Source organism: Pelobates fuscus, chromosome 7 (genome assembly GCF_036172605.1).
Source record: "Pelobates fuscus isolate aPelFus1 chromosome 7, aPelFus1.pri, whole genome shotgun sequence".
Classification (NCBI taxonomy): Eukaryota; Metazoa; Chordata; class Amphibia; order Anura; family Pelobatidae; genus Pelobates; species Pelobates fuscus.
In genome coordinates, this window is record NC_086323.1 from 12,220,407 (window position 1) to 12,233,215 (window position 12,809).

General features: G+C 39.1%; 1 protein-coding gene across 1 annotated transcript; it reads right to left on the minus strand.

The window, feature by feature from the left end:
* Nucleotides 1-6,509: 6,509 nt before the first annotated feature.
* Nucleotides 6,510-7,743, minus strand: LOC134568524 (4-hydroxyphenylpyruvate dioxygenase-like protein). Its single transcript, XM_063427162.1, has one exon. It carries the CDS (start codon nt 7,741-7,743, stop codon nt 6,562-6,564), a length of 1,182 nt encoding a protein of 393 aa, XP_063283232.1. The 3' UTR covers nt 6,510-6,561.
* Between the last annotated feature and the right edge of the window lie 5,066 nt (nt 7,744-12,809).

Here is a 12,809-nt window from a genome sequence, read left to right on the forward strand (position 1 = left end):
GTGCCCGGAGTGTACCTTTAACAGCTTCAATACCAATAACGAGTATAAACTGTTTTAATTTCATGTATTCTGAATTATGTAATCTAATGCTTAAAGCCTCCCTCACCCTCATTTATACTCTAGTTATTATTACCAGCCTATAGAGAAAAGGATGTCTCTACCAGAAGCTGATAGTCACTGATATAATGAATGTAAAATTGCTGAAAATGTTACCTCAACTTTCAAACAGCACAGGAAGTTTCAATGGGTGATACCATTCTTACAGTCAGTGAGGGGGGGAGGAGTGAATGGACTCTACCATTTCACTGTGCAGAACAACAAAGTAAAGATGAAACAGGAGCTGCAATGGTGAACCTCACAAACACCACTAAGATAAAGCAAACAAACACTTATATAAAAAATAAATTAAATAAGAAAAAGCTCCCCAATGTTAAAGGACCACTCTAGTGCCAGGAAAGCATACTCGTTTTCCTGGCACTAGAGTGCCCTGAGGGTGCCCCCACCCTCAGGGACCCCCTCCCGCCCGGCTCTGGAAAGGGGAAAGGGGTTAAATCTTACCTTTTTCCAGCGCTGGGCGGAGAGATCTCCACCTGCTCTCCTCCTCCGATCCTCCTCTTCTCCTCCCCGTCGGCTGAATGCGCACGCGCGGCAAGAGCTGCGCGCGCATTCAGCCGGTCACATAGGAAAGTATTCATAATGCTTTCCTATGGACGCTGGCGTGCTCTCACTGTGAAAATCACAGTGAGAAGCACGTAAGCGCCTCTAGTGGCTGTCAATGAGACAGCCACTAGAGGACATAGGGGGAAGGCTTAACCCATTCATAAACATAGCAGTTTCTTTGAAACTGCTATGTTTATGAAAAAATGGGTTAACCCTAGAAGGACCTGGCACCCAGACCACTTCATTAAGCTGAAGAGGTCCGGGTGCCTAGAGTGGTCCTTTAATGAATACCACCTGATGCAGTATATATCAGAATCTAGGGAAACAAAAACGTTATATAGTGTATTATAGTTACAAAAAGGTGATAAGGGGGGAAAGGGTAAGTAAGAGCACTCACAAGACACAGGGAAATGTAGGCATGTCTCCCCAGGAAGGGGTGAATATCCGTGGGCTATACACCAAATGGCATCTGCAGATTATGAAGAAAACAGAAGCCAATAGCGTAATACACTTACACGTTTTAATGGTTAAAAATGCACTTGCAAAAAGGCAGTGTGTTCAAGCAAATCTTCACCCAAGGTGGACCTCCAAATCAATGAGCTGTAAATAGTTGGATTAAATGCAAATGAGCAGGATAAAAGCCAAATAAAGTGTAAAATAAAATAAGTCCCAAATAAGCATCCAACGCGTTTCGTCCAGTTCATGGACTTCCTCAGGGATCTGGGATACTGTAGCAGCTTCTTCCTTCATATACAGCTCTTAAAATTCAGACTTCCGATCAGCTGGCGGTCAAATGCGTTACATCACGGAACGCACTAGTCACTTCCTGTTGGCTTACGACCCTTCCGGCATTCGGCTCTGTATAACAAACAGATCAAAACTTGCGCATGCGTAAAATGTGAGGCCAGTCTCGTATGCGCGCCAGCTTCTTATGAATAAACACTGAACAGTCTAAGTTCTCATAAAACAGCCGAAAAGGTTATGCATACAAAACTGAAGGCACATATATACTACTGTGCATTCAATACATAAACATAAAATAACCAATGAACGGATTAGCAACAGATGTTGAGGATATGCCAAAAGAACATAAATAATGAAAAAAAATATAGAATGAAAAAAGGAAATATACTGGAAAAATTGAAATATAATGTAATTACAATATGTGATATATAAGGATGCATCTATGCTTTGACCATTAATGATGTAACTATCTCCCAATATGAATAATTATATGTTTAATGGACGATGTATATGAACTCTGAGGTGTTATTGTGAAGACTCTGAAAGCTTCCATCAGAAAGATCAGTGGAAACAAGAGGTAGAGGATTTGTATATTTGATGACCGTTCACGGACTCCACCAATCCGAAATGAAAGGAGGTGGAGCTATGGACACAAATTGACAGTAAGCAGCACGAATAGGACGTCTGATGAAGCCCAGGTCACGTGGGTGAAACGCGTTGCGTCACGAGTGGGCAGAGCCAGGATCCGAAACAAGGAAGCAACTGGAGCTGCTGACTTTTAACCTAAGCGCTTTTTTTGTGGGAACTTGTACATCACAAGCCCATCATTTATTGAGTAAGCAGTTTTAATTGTTAAACCAATAAATATATTATTTTATACTGCGCCATTGGTGTGGTCCTGGATCTGTCTCCCATACGGTGCTGCAGAGTACGCTTGGTTTCCCTGGGATACCCGATTGTGGGATTTTTCCCTCTCCATAGGAACCTATCCCACCCAGAGCCAGGGCTAATCAGGCTCTGGGAAATGTGAGTGAACTCCCAATTTTGTATAAGTGTGCTCTACAAAAATATTTGAAATCGAATGGTCTGCACTATATGTGTTTATATGTATCTTTTCCGATGTTTTTTTAATATAATATTCTGGTAAGATATAAACTGACCTTGTGTGCAGACTATTTCAGCTCAACACCAGCTTCTGGTTTTGGACATTCTCCAATACAGCTACAGATGATTGGAATCTGTTGGACTGCACAAAATCAGGACTAGCTAAACCTTTCCTCCCCTCCCTGCTACCACATGATACGGTTACCTAGCGGTCTGATCTCCTCCCACTCCACTACCGCAGTGAACAGCAGACATCTTTAAAGTTTGTCAATCTGTCTCAATGTTGCGATTTTGCTATTTCAGATCTCCAATACAAGCTTACAATCACTCACACCTGCCACACAGGTACAGACCCTGGCCTGATTCATCCAGGCTTGCATGCATGCTGATGGGAACAAAACAGAAAAACAGTAAACCACGTTTTAAACTCCTGGTTTTCAACTCACACTTAACAGCCAACTTTAAGCAACTCCAAGTGAGTAAGCTGTCAGTTAGCTGTGGGTTTATACAGTTAAATAAAAACCCAATTAACTCCGCAGTTGCACACAGGGAAGAGAGACTGCTTTTTACCCGTTTGAAAGTTTCGCTCACATTTTCACTGTAAAACTTGTTTTTAAAATAAAAAAATCAAGTTGCAATGTATCTCCTCCCCCCAACCACCCACCACCACCTAACAATACAGATCATTTAACTTTCTTTGTGAATGTCATAAATGGGAAAATCATCAGGAAGAAAAAAGGAGCAGGAATCTAAAAGCATACATGTCAGGAAGACACATTTTGATGTCAGAAAAGGTGGAAAGTCACAAGTGTTTTTAAAAGTGTATTAAAGGATCACTATAGGGTTAGGAACACAAACATCTATTCCTGACCCTATAGTGTTAAAACCACCATCTTGCCCCCCTGGGCCCCTCATGCCTCCATAAATATAGCAAAATCTTACTGTATTCAAGCCTGAAGCTGTAAAAAAAATCAAGCAGTCTGCTAACATCATCAGAAGTGGTAGCCTGATCCAATCACAGTGCTTCCCCATAGGATTGGCTGAGACTGACAAGGAGGCAGATCAGGGGCAGAGCCAGCATGATTCAAACACAGCCCTGGCCAATCGGCATCTCCTCATAGAGATGAATAGAATTAATGAATCTCTATGAGGAAAGTTCAGTGTCTGCATGCAGAGGGAGGAGATACTGAATGTTTGGATGCATTTTAGGCAGCCATGACCCAGGAAGGATCTCTAACAGCTATCCGAGGAGTGGCCAGTGAAGTGATCACTAGGCTGTAACGTAAACACTGCATTTTCTCTGAAAAGACAGGTGTTTACAGCAACAAGCCTGAAGGTAATGATTCTACTCACCAGAACAAATTCAATAAGCTGTAGGTGTTCTGGTGGCTATAGTTAAACCATAACTAAGAATACATTGGAACGTTATACACAGATTGTGTAAAAATGTCAATGAATATAGAGGCAGCAAAATATTTATTATATATATATATATATATATAAAACAAATAAGGAGAGGTTTTAGTTTTTAAAAAAAAATAAGAACATGTGGTGGGCGAAGAGCAACAAGACATTAATTAAGGAGTGTTGTTGAGTGCATCTCTCATGGATCAAATTGTAGAACATGCGGGCAATGTACTTATAACCGAAGAGGTCCGTTGGTCCATAAGTCGATTTGTCATCGATTTTCACATCCAATATAAAGCAAGGATCTCTAGTTTAACCCCTTAAGGACCGCTGACGGTTCAGGACCGTCAGCGGCAAAACGTGTGTTTGGACCGCTGACGGTCCTGAACCGTCATAACGGTTTTGGGCAACTTACCTGATCGCCGTCGGTCCCACGGCGGCGATCAGCTCTCCTCCCGGTCCAGGGGGACTGCCTGTCTGCCCGGGCAGTCCCCCCTCGGCAGATCAGGACCCCACGGCCATGTGATCACTCTATCACATGACCGCAATAGGGGTCTGTGTATCTGCCTGCAGGGGGACTGTCTGTGCTGACAGGCAGTCTCCCTGCAAGTAAAAAATCATAAAATAAAGTGTAAAAAAAAAAGAAATCAGTGTAAAAAAAATAATAATATGTGTGTATATATATATGATATATATACATGTATTATATCTATATATACCTATATATATAATATATATGTCACACTAAGTGTATTTTTATATTTATATATACACGTATATTAATATAAAAATACACTTATATTTAAATTACACACGAATATATACAATATATATATATAATAACTATATATATGGTATATATATATTATTATAAAATACAAATAATATGTTAATAAAAATAAACAAAAAATAAAAATAATTTTTAATAATTAAAAAAAAATTATATATATATATTCAATTTTATTCTAACAGTATTTTGATATTGATATATATATATTTATATCAAAATACACTTAGAATGTAATGATATATATATCTATGTATAAATAAATAAAAATAATACGAAACATACATATGTCCACATACAAAATTACATTAATAATTTCATAAATATACACGTAGACGTCAAATATATAAATATGTATATATATTAAAATTCTACGTGCATATTTATGTAATATTTTTACCTAATTAAGTAATTTTAATGATTGCAATTTGAGGGACCTGCCTGCCAACCCAGGCCAAAAGTCCAGATAATTTAATTTGCTAGCACTGTGCTTAACCCTGTAACTTTCTATGACACCCTAAATCCTGTACATGGGGGTACTGTTTTACTCGGGAGACTTCGCTGAACACAAATATTAGTGTTTCAAAACAGTAAAACATATCACAGCGATGATATTGTCAGTGAAAGTGAAGTTTTTTGCATTTTTCACACACAAACAGCTCTTTCACTGAGGATATTATTGCTGTGATATATTTTACTGTTCTGATACACTAATATTTGTGTTCAGCGAAGTCTCCTGAGTATAACAGTACCCCACATGTAGAGGTTTTATAGTGTTTGTGAAAGTTACAGGGTCAAATATAAGGCTTGATTTTACTTTTTTTTTTTTTATTGAAATTTGTCAGATTGGTTAGGTTGCCTTTGAGAGCGTATGGTAGCCAAGGAATGAGAATTAGCCCCATGATGGCATACCATTTGCAAAAGAAGACAACCCAAGGTATTGCAAATGGGGTATGTTCAGCCTTTTTTAGTAGCCACTTAGTCACAAACACCGGCCAAAGTTAGCGTTTTTTGCATTTTTAACACACAAACAAATATAAATGCTAACTTTGGCCAGTGTTTGTGACTAGGTGGCTACTAAAAAAGACTGGACATACCCCATTTTAAATACCCTGGGTTGTCTACTTTAAAAAATATGTACATGTTAGGTGTGTTTCGGGGATTTATGACAGATAACGGTGTAACAATGTCACTATTGATACATTTAAAATATATATATATTGAAACAGCAATTTCCTACTTGTATTTATAGGCCTATAACTTGCAAAAAAAAGCAATAAAGCATGTAAACACTGGGTGTTTTTAAACTCGGGACAAAATTTTGAATCTATTTAGCAGTTTTTTTCATTAGCTTTTGTAGATAAGTAAAAGATTTTTCAAGTAAAAGTCCAAAAACATGTTTTTTTTTTTTTTTCACCATATTTTATTATTTTTTTTAAATACAATATATGACATAATATAAATACTGGTATGTAAAGAAAGCCCTTCTTGTCGTGAAAAAAACAATATATAACTTGTATGGGAACCGTAAATGAGAGAGCGGAAAATTACAGCTAAACACAAACACCACAAAAGTGTTAAAACTGCTCTGGTCCTTAACGTACAAACATCGCAAAAACAGGCCGGTCCTGAAGGGGTTAAGCCGGTTTGCCTTCAACATTCTCCTGGCAGCTAGAGTAAGTTCAAAGTCTTTGGAAGTAATGGTAATAATCTGAAGCAATCATGAAATGTCATTTTTATAAATCACCCCCATTTTTTCTGCTATAATAAAAAATGTCCATTTTTGGGAGAAGAAGGATGTAGAAAGTGCACTGTGTACAGTGTGTATGTAGATAAATAATTTTGCAGAATAAAGTAGACTAAGCAACAGTTGATCTAATTTTCTCATCGTCTTTCTGGGTGGATCCTTCAAGAAAGTCGTTTAGAGCTCTCCATAAAGCACGGACATTTCCCTCCCCAAAGCCGTCTGCTCCCCTACGCTCAATGAGTTCCAAATAGAATGAGTCCTTGCTCCAAAGGGGCTCGGCAAACACCTGCAAAAGGTATCCGTTTGGCATGTCGCTGTTTTGGGACTTTGAATCCAAAAGAATCCCAAACTGTGAGAGGGTTTCTGCTTGTAGCCCTACACCCCGGATTTCGTCCTGCTTTGAGGGGTCAGAGTAATATGTTGGAGGTTGGGTAGTAAAACATACTCCCTGATTAGCCATGGACCGAGCAGTCTTGAAGATATCTGTGGCAAATAGGCCAACATGCTGAATACCTCCTTCTTTGTGATGATTTAGGAACAGATCTAACTGGTTGGTTCCTTCCTGTGGCAAAGATTCTGCCAACACCAACTTACCACATTTTCCAAGCTCTGGGGAATCCATTGCAGTCAAACGAAGACCGATGTTGGGCCCACTAATTTCAAAACCTCTATCGCAATCCTCTTCTTTGCTCAGAGGGAAATGTTTGAAACCAAAACATCGTTCATACCACTTTATTATGTGTGGTGAGCTCCCACGTGGACAGGCATAAGTGACATGGTCAATGCAGGTCAAGTCACCAGGAACAACAGGATTACTGTCGCTTCTCAGGTTCTGGAACTCCGGAAGAAAGTTGTCTCCGTAACGTGTGCGGTCAATTAATGTATGACGCACATTTCCAACCACAGATTTCACTACACAAAATGTAACTGAGCCATAGTCATCATGGACTTCTGTAGGAGGAACTAGCAGCTGGCATCTTTCGCTAAGTAGCCGCTGGCAAAAGCCTGGTACGTCCTCCACATCAAAGCTGACATTGCAAGCGGTATCTGGAGATGGCAATGGAACAGCCGCATCATACAGCATGGACGATCCTTTGGTAGTCTTCTGGTTGTTTTCATTAACCATGAACACCACTCCTCCATTTCTCAGGGCCACTTGGCTTGGACTTCTACCATCTAGCCCTCGAGCAGCAAATGGCTGAAATTGATACTTGGTCATCAACTCCTGGACAACTCTCTGAGCATTGGATACCTGGAGGGTGATGTGGCTTAACCGGATCAGACGAGACGTCATTGTAAAGGGTTTCTGTATACAATGAGAGAACAAAGTTTAAGACAGAAATTAATTGGTGTATAATAAAAGCCAAGTGATGAAAATCACTTTGATTATACATGTTCTTATGCTAGGCTTGCATGCTCAACACAATGTATTTAGTCATGTTACATAGTTACATGGCTGAAAAGAGACTTGCGTCCATCAAGTTCAGCCTTCCTCACATATGCTTTTGCTGTTGATCCAAAAGAAGGCAAAAAACCCAGTCTGAAGCGCTTCCAATTTTGCAACAAACTAGGAAAAAATTCCTTCTTGACCCCAAAATAGCAGTCAGATGTCTCCTTGGATCAAGCAGCTATTACCCCACTAATTAGAAATTGTATCCCTGTATGTTATGTTTTTGCAAGTATTTATCCAATTGCAATTTAAACATCTGTATAGACTGACAAAACCACCTCTTCCGGCAATGAATTCCATATCCTTATTGCTCTTACTGTAAAAAAACCTTTTCTTTGCCTTAGATGAAATCTCCTTTCTTCAAGCCTAAATGTGTGACCTTGTGTCCTATGTATAGCCCTGTTTATGAATAGATTTCCAGATAATTGTTTGTACTGGCCCCGAATATATTTGTATAATAATGTTATCATATCCCCTCTAAGGCGCCGTTTTTCCAAACTGAAGAGATTTACATTTTTTAACCTTTCTTCATAACTAAAATGCTCCATTCCTTTTATCAATTTTGTAGCTCGTCTCTGCACTTTTTCAAGTGCCATGATATCCTTCTTTAGAACAGGTGCCCAAAATTGCACAGCATATTCAAGGTGTGGTCTTACCAGCGATTTATAAAGAGGCAAAATTATATTTTCATCTCGAGAATTTATGCCCCTATTTATACATGACAAAACCATACTGGCCTTAGCAACGGCAGATTGACATTGCATATTGCTACCTAATTTGTTGTCTATAACAATTCCCAAATCCTTCTCGTGTGTGGTTATCCCTAGTTCACTACCATTTAGGGTGTAAATTGCTTGTGCATTCTTAACCCCGAAGTGCATAACTTTGCATTTTTCTACGTTAAATTTCATCTGCCATTTTAGTGGTCAGTCCCCCAATCTATCCAAATCCCTCTGCAGCAAGGCAATATCCTGCTCACATTTTATTACTTTACAAAGTTTTGTGTCATCTGCAAACACTGATACATGGCTTTCAATGCCCATTTCAAGATCATTTATAAATATGTTAAATAGAAGCGGTCCCAAAACAGAACCCTAAGGGACACCACTTACCACTTTTGTCCAGCTTGAAAATTTACCATTTATGACAACTCACTTAAGCCAATGTTCTACCCAAGAACAAGAATATTCATCTAGACCAATTTCTTTTAGTTTGAAGACTAACCTATTGTGAGGAACCGTATCAAATGCCTTGGCAATATCCAAGTAGATCACATCCACTGCAACACCCTGATCTATATTTCTACTTACTTCTTCGTAGAATGCAATTAGGTTAGTTTGACATGACCTGTTTCATAAAACCATGCCGATTATTGCCAATAACACAGTTCTTCCCAATGAATTCCTGAATATTATCCCTTAATAGCCGTTCAAATAATTTCCCAGTCACAGAAGTTAAGCTCAAAGGTCTATAATTTCCAGGCTAAGATTTTGAACCCTTTTTAAATATAGGAACAACATCTGCCTTCCTCCGGTACAATACCTGAAACCAAAGAATCTTGAAAAATTAAATACAGAGGTTCACTTATTTCCCCACTTAGCTCCTTAAGTACTCGTGGGTGGATACCGTCAGGCCCCGGAGCTTTATTTACATTAATTTTCTTTAATAGCTGTAGCACCTTGTCTCGAATTATCCGAACACAGGTTATCTGTAAGTTTGTTGCAGCGATCATATGCATATCTCTTGCCATAGGATCCTCATTAATATATACCGAAGAAAAATAGTTATTTAAAATTTCTGCCTTTTCCTGGTCTTCATTGACTAACAGACCCATCTCTGTTTTCAGTGTACCTACACTTTAATTTTTTGTTTTTTTAGAATTAATGTACTTGAAAAAATGTTTGGGGTTGGTTTTGCATTCTTTGGCTATCAATTTCTCATTTTCTAGTTTAGCCACTTTAATTGCCTTTTTGCAAGTATTATTGGCTTCCTTATATCTTATATAGGATGCATCTGATTGGTCCGATTTAAATGCTTTAAAAGCCCTTTTCTTATTTTTAATCTCTTGTTTTACTTCTCTACTAAGCCACATTGGTTTTAATTTGTTTCTTTTATATTTATTCCCCAATGGTACATACTGTGAAATGTACCTAATATTTGTTTGAATAGTTTCCATTTTTCCTCAGTGTTTTTATCACTAAGGCGTTCATGCCAGTCGATATGTTGTAGAGCTGCCCTAATCTTATTAAAATTGGCTTTTTTTAAATTATACGTTTTAATATACCCCACATGCTTTTGCTTTTTTGAGTTTATTTCAAAAGTTACCATATTGTGATCACTATTTCCCAAATGCTCCCCTACTTGAATGTTAGTTAAAAGATCAACATTGTTTGTTATAACGAGATCCAGACAAGCATCCTTTCTAGTTGGTCCCTGTACCAGTTGTGACATAAAGGTGTAATTTAACACATTCAAAAAACGGATTCCCCTAGCTGAAGTACTAGTCACTCTATCCCAATTTATGTCCGGGTAATTAAAATCTCCAATAATTAATGTGTTCCCTCGATTTGCAGCTTTCCCAATTTGCTCTAACAGCAGTTCTTCCTCATTAATATTTACATTTGGTGGTTTATAACATATCCCAACCAATAACGTATTTCCCTTTGTTTGCCCCAAGCAGATATCTACCCATAAAGCTTCCACATTTTCCTCGTCACACTCCACATGATTTGACTTGAACTCATGGCTGACATAAACATACCCCACCACCCTTTTTCCTATCCGTCCTAAATAATGTGTGCCCATTTGTCTCATCCGACCATGTTTCTGTTATGCCTATTATATCGTATTGTTTAGTGTATGCTATTGCCTCTAGTTCCTAGTGGGGTGGGCAGCAAGCGTTTACTCACCTCCCAGCAGCTCCTCCAGCTCCCCAGTGTAAATCTCGCGAGACCCGCGGCCGTCAGAGCTGGCCGCGGGTCTCGCGAGATTTACACTGGGGAGCTGCTGGGAGGTGAGTAAACGCTTGCTGCCCGCCCCCCCCAGGACCGCCGGGCTTGTAATGAGCCTGGCGGTCCTGGGAGGTATTATCGGCAATATCGGTATCCCTATTGGCCGATACCGATATTGCAGAAAATACCGAATATCGGCCGATTATATCGGTAAAACCGATAATCGGTCGATCCCTACTTCTAGCCATCCTATCCCCCAGCACAGCAGACCCTCTCCCGTTTAGGTGCAATCCATCACTTACTTCCTAGATCCCTGAACTCACTCTTTAGGACCTTCCATTTTCCTCTGACTTTGTCATTGGTACCTCATTGTCATTGGTTTGTTCTTCCTCACAGAATGGATGTTGTGGCAATGAGTGAAACGTGTTGTGCAACAGTGACAAATTGTCCCTCTTCACATCAAAACATAATTCTAATTACCATTTCCAAGGAACGCTATAGTATTACAAATACTATCATGTATTCTTAATGCTATAGTGTTCTTCTCCCAATAAAGAGAAGGTTTACTCAGCTTTTACTTACCAGGTCCTCCGTTCCATGACACCATCCAACAGGCATTGCCTCTTCAGCTTCTGAGAGCCGCACTCAACCAATCCAATGCCTCTCAAAGTAAAACATTGAATCCAATATTCCACATAATCAGCATTTGATCACATTCAAAGTCAAACAATTATGAGAAGTGCCTCTAGTTCCGGTCAGGAAGAAAGCCATAAGAGGTTTGGCTAGCCCTGCAATTACACTGCCCTATCTACTAAACAGCAATGATTTTATTTTTTTATATTGCAAGACTAAAAGACAGGGACACTGCACCCATACTGCTTCACTGAGATGAAGTAGTTTGGGTGCCTTTAGGGTACCTTAACAAGTAACAGAATGGCACATTTTTAGGTCCATGAATGTATCCCCTCTGGTAATAAACAAGTTATTACATTTAAAAGAGAAATGAAGAATATATACTGTGAACACTTTATTGAGCCATAATATTAATACATTCATGATACTTTGTTTAGTTCGTTAATAGTATGCAGTATGTGAACATACGGTCAGGGCTCATTCACCGAAGTGAAAATGAAATCTCCCCTTACACCATATCTTTCGCTCCAAATAGGTTTTGGCCTACCATTTAGAAGTTATACTCCACATACCGTGTGCTGTATACTGTATACATTGAAAGATTAAACTCATGCAATAATACAGATAGAAATATAACCTTTATTCTTAAAATTGGTGATATTTACATAAGACAGATCTAACTAGTGAGTGCAAAAAAACAACAAAAAAAGAGAAATATTTACATAAAGACAAATCCCTCAAGTATAGTGTAATTATTTCAACGTAGCCATCTGTGGCGGAACCAACCTCGCCACTGTGCACTGGAGAAGCCTGGTTGCTCGCCTGCTCCCGTTAGACTATGGCCCCTGTTCTTTTTCCCTGCAGAAAGGCTGGTTTGTGCCTTTCTGCGGACTGTTAAAGCCATGCTACCCCAGATAGCTATGCCATGGAGCCCAGCTGTATACTGAAAGACTGTATGAAAGACTTTGGCTCCATGGCGATTGAACTGTATGTATGTGATCTGAGCGCCATCCGGTAATAATGTGCGCTCAGATCTAAGCTATCTGGGGATAGGTAGAATGTCTGTATTTTATGTAATAAATGTAACCTTGTGTATTTTACTGCCATGTGCTTAATGGAGTTTTGCCTCTGTCCTTGGAGATAATAGGATTACTTCTCAATTATCTCCAGGATAGAAGACTCTGTGGAACTGGTTTTGGGCAGAAAAGCCATGCTTCATTTGGTCACAAAGGACCTCAATCTATCTTTTGAACCAATGGACAAATTTGGATGATTTTGACATATGTTTGTATTTGGAGTATGTTGATTCGGAAAATGTAAGTGTAA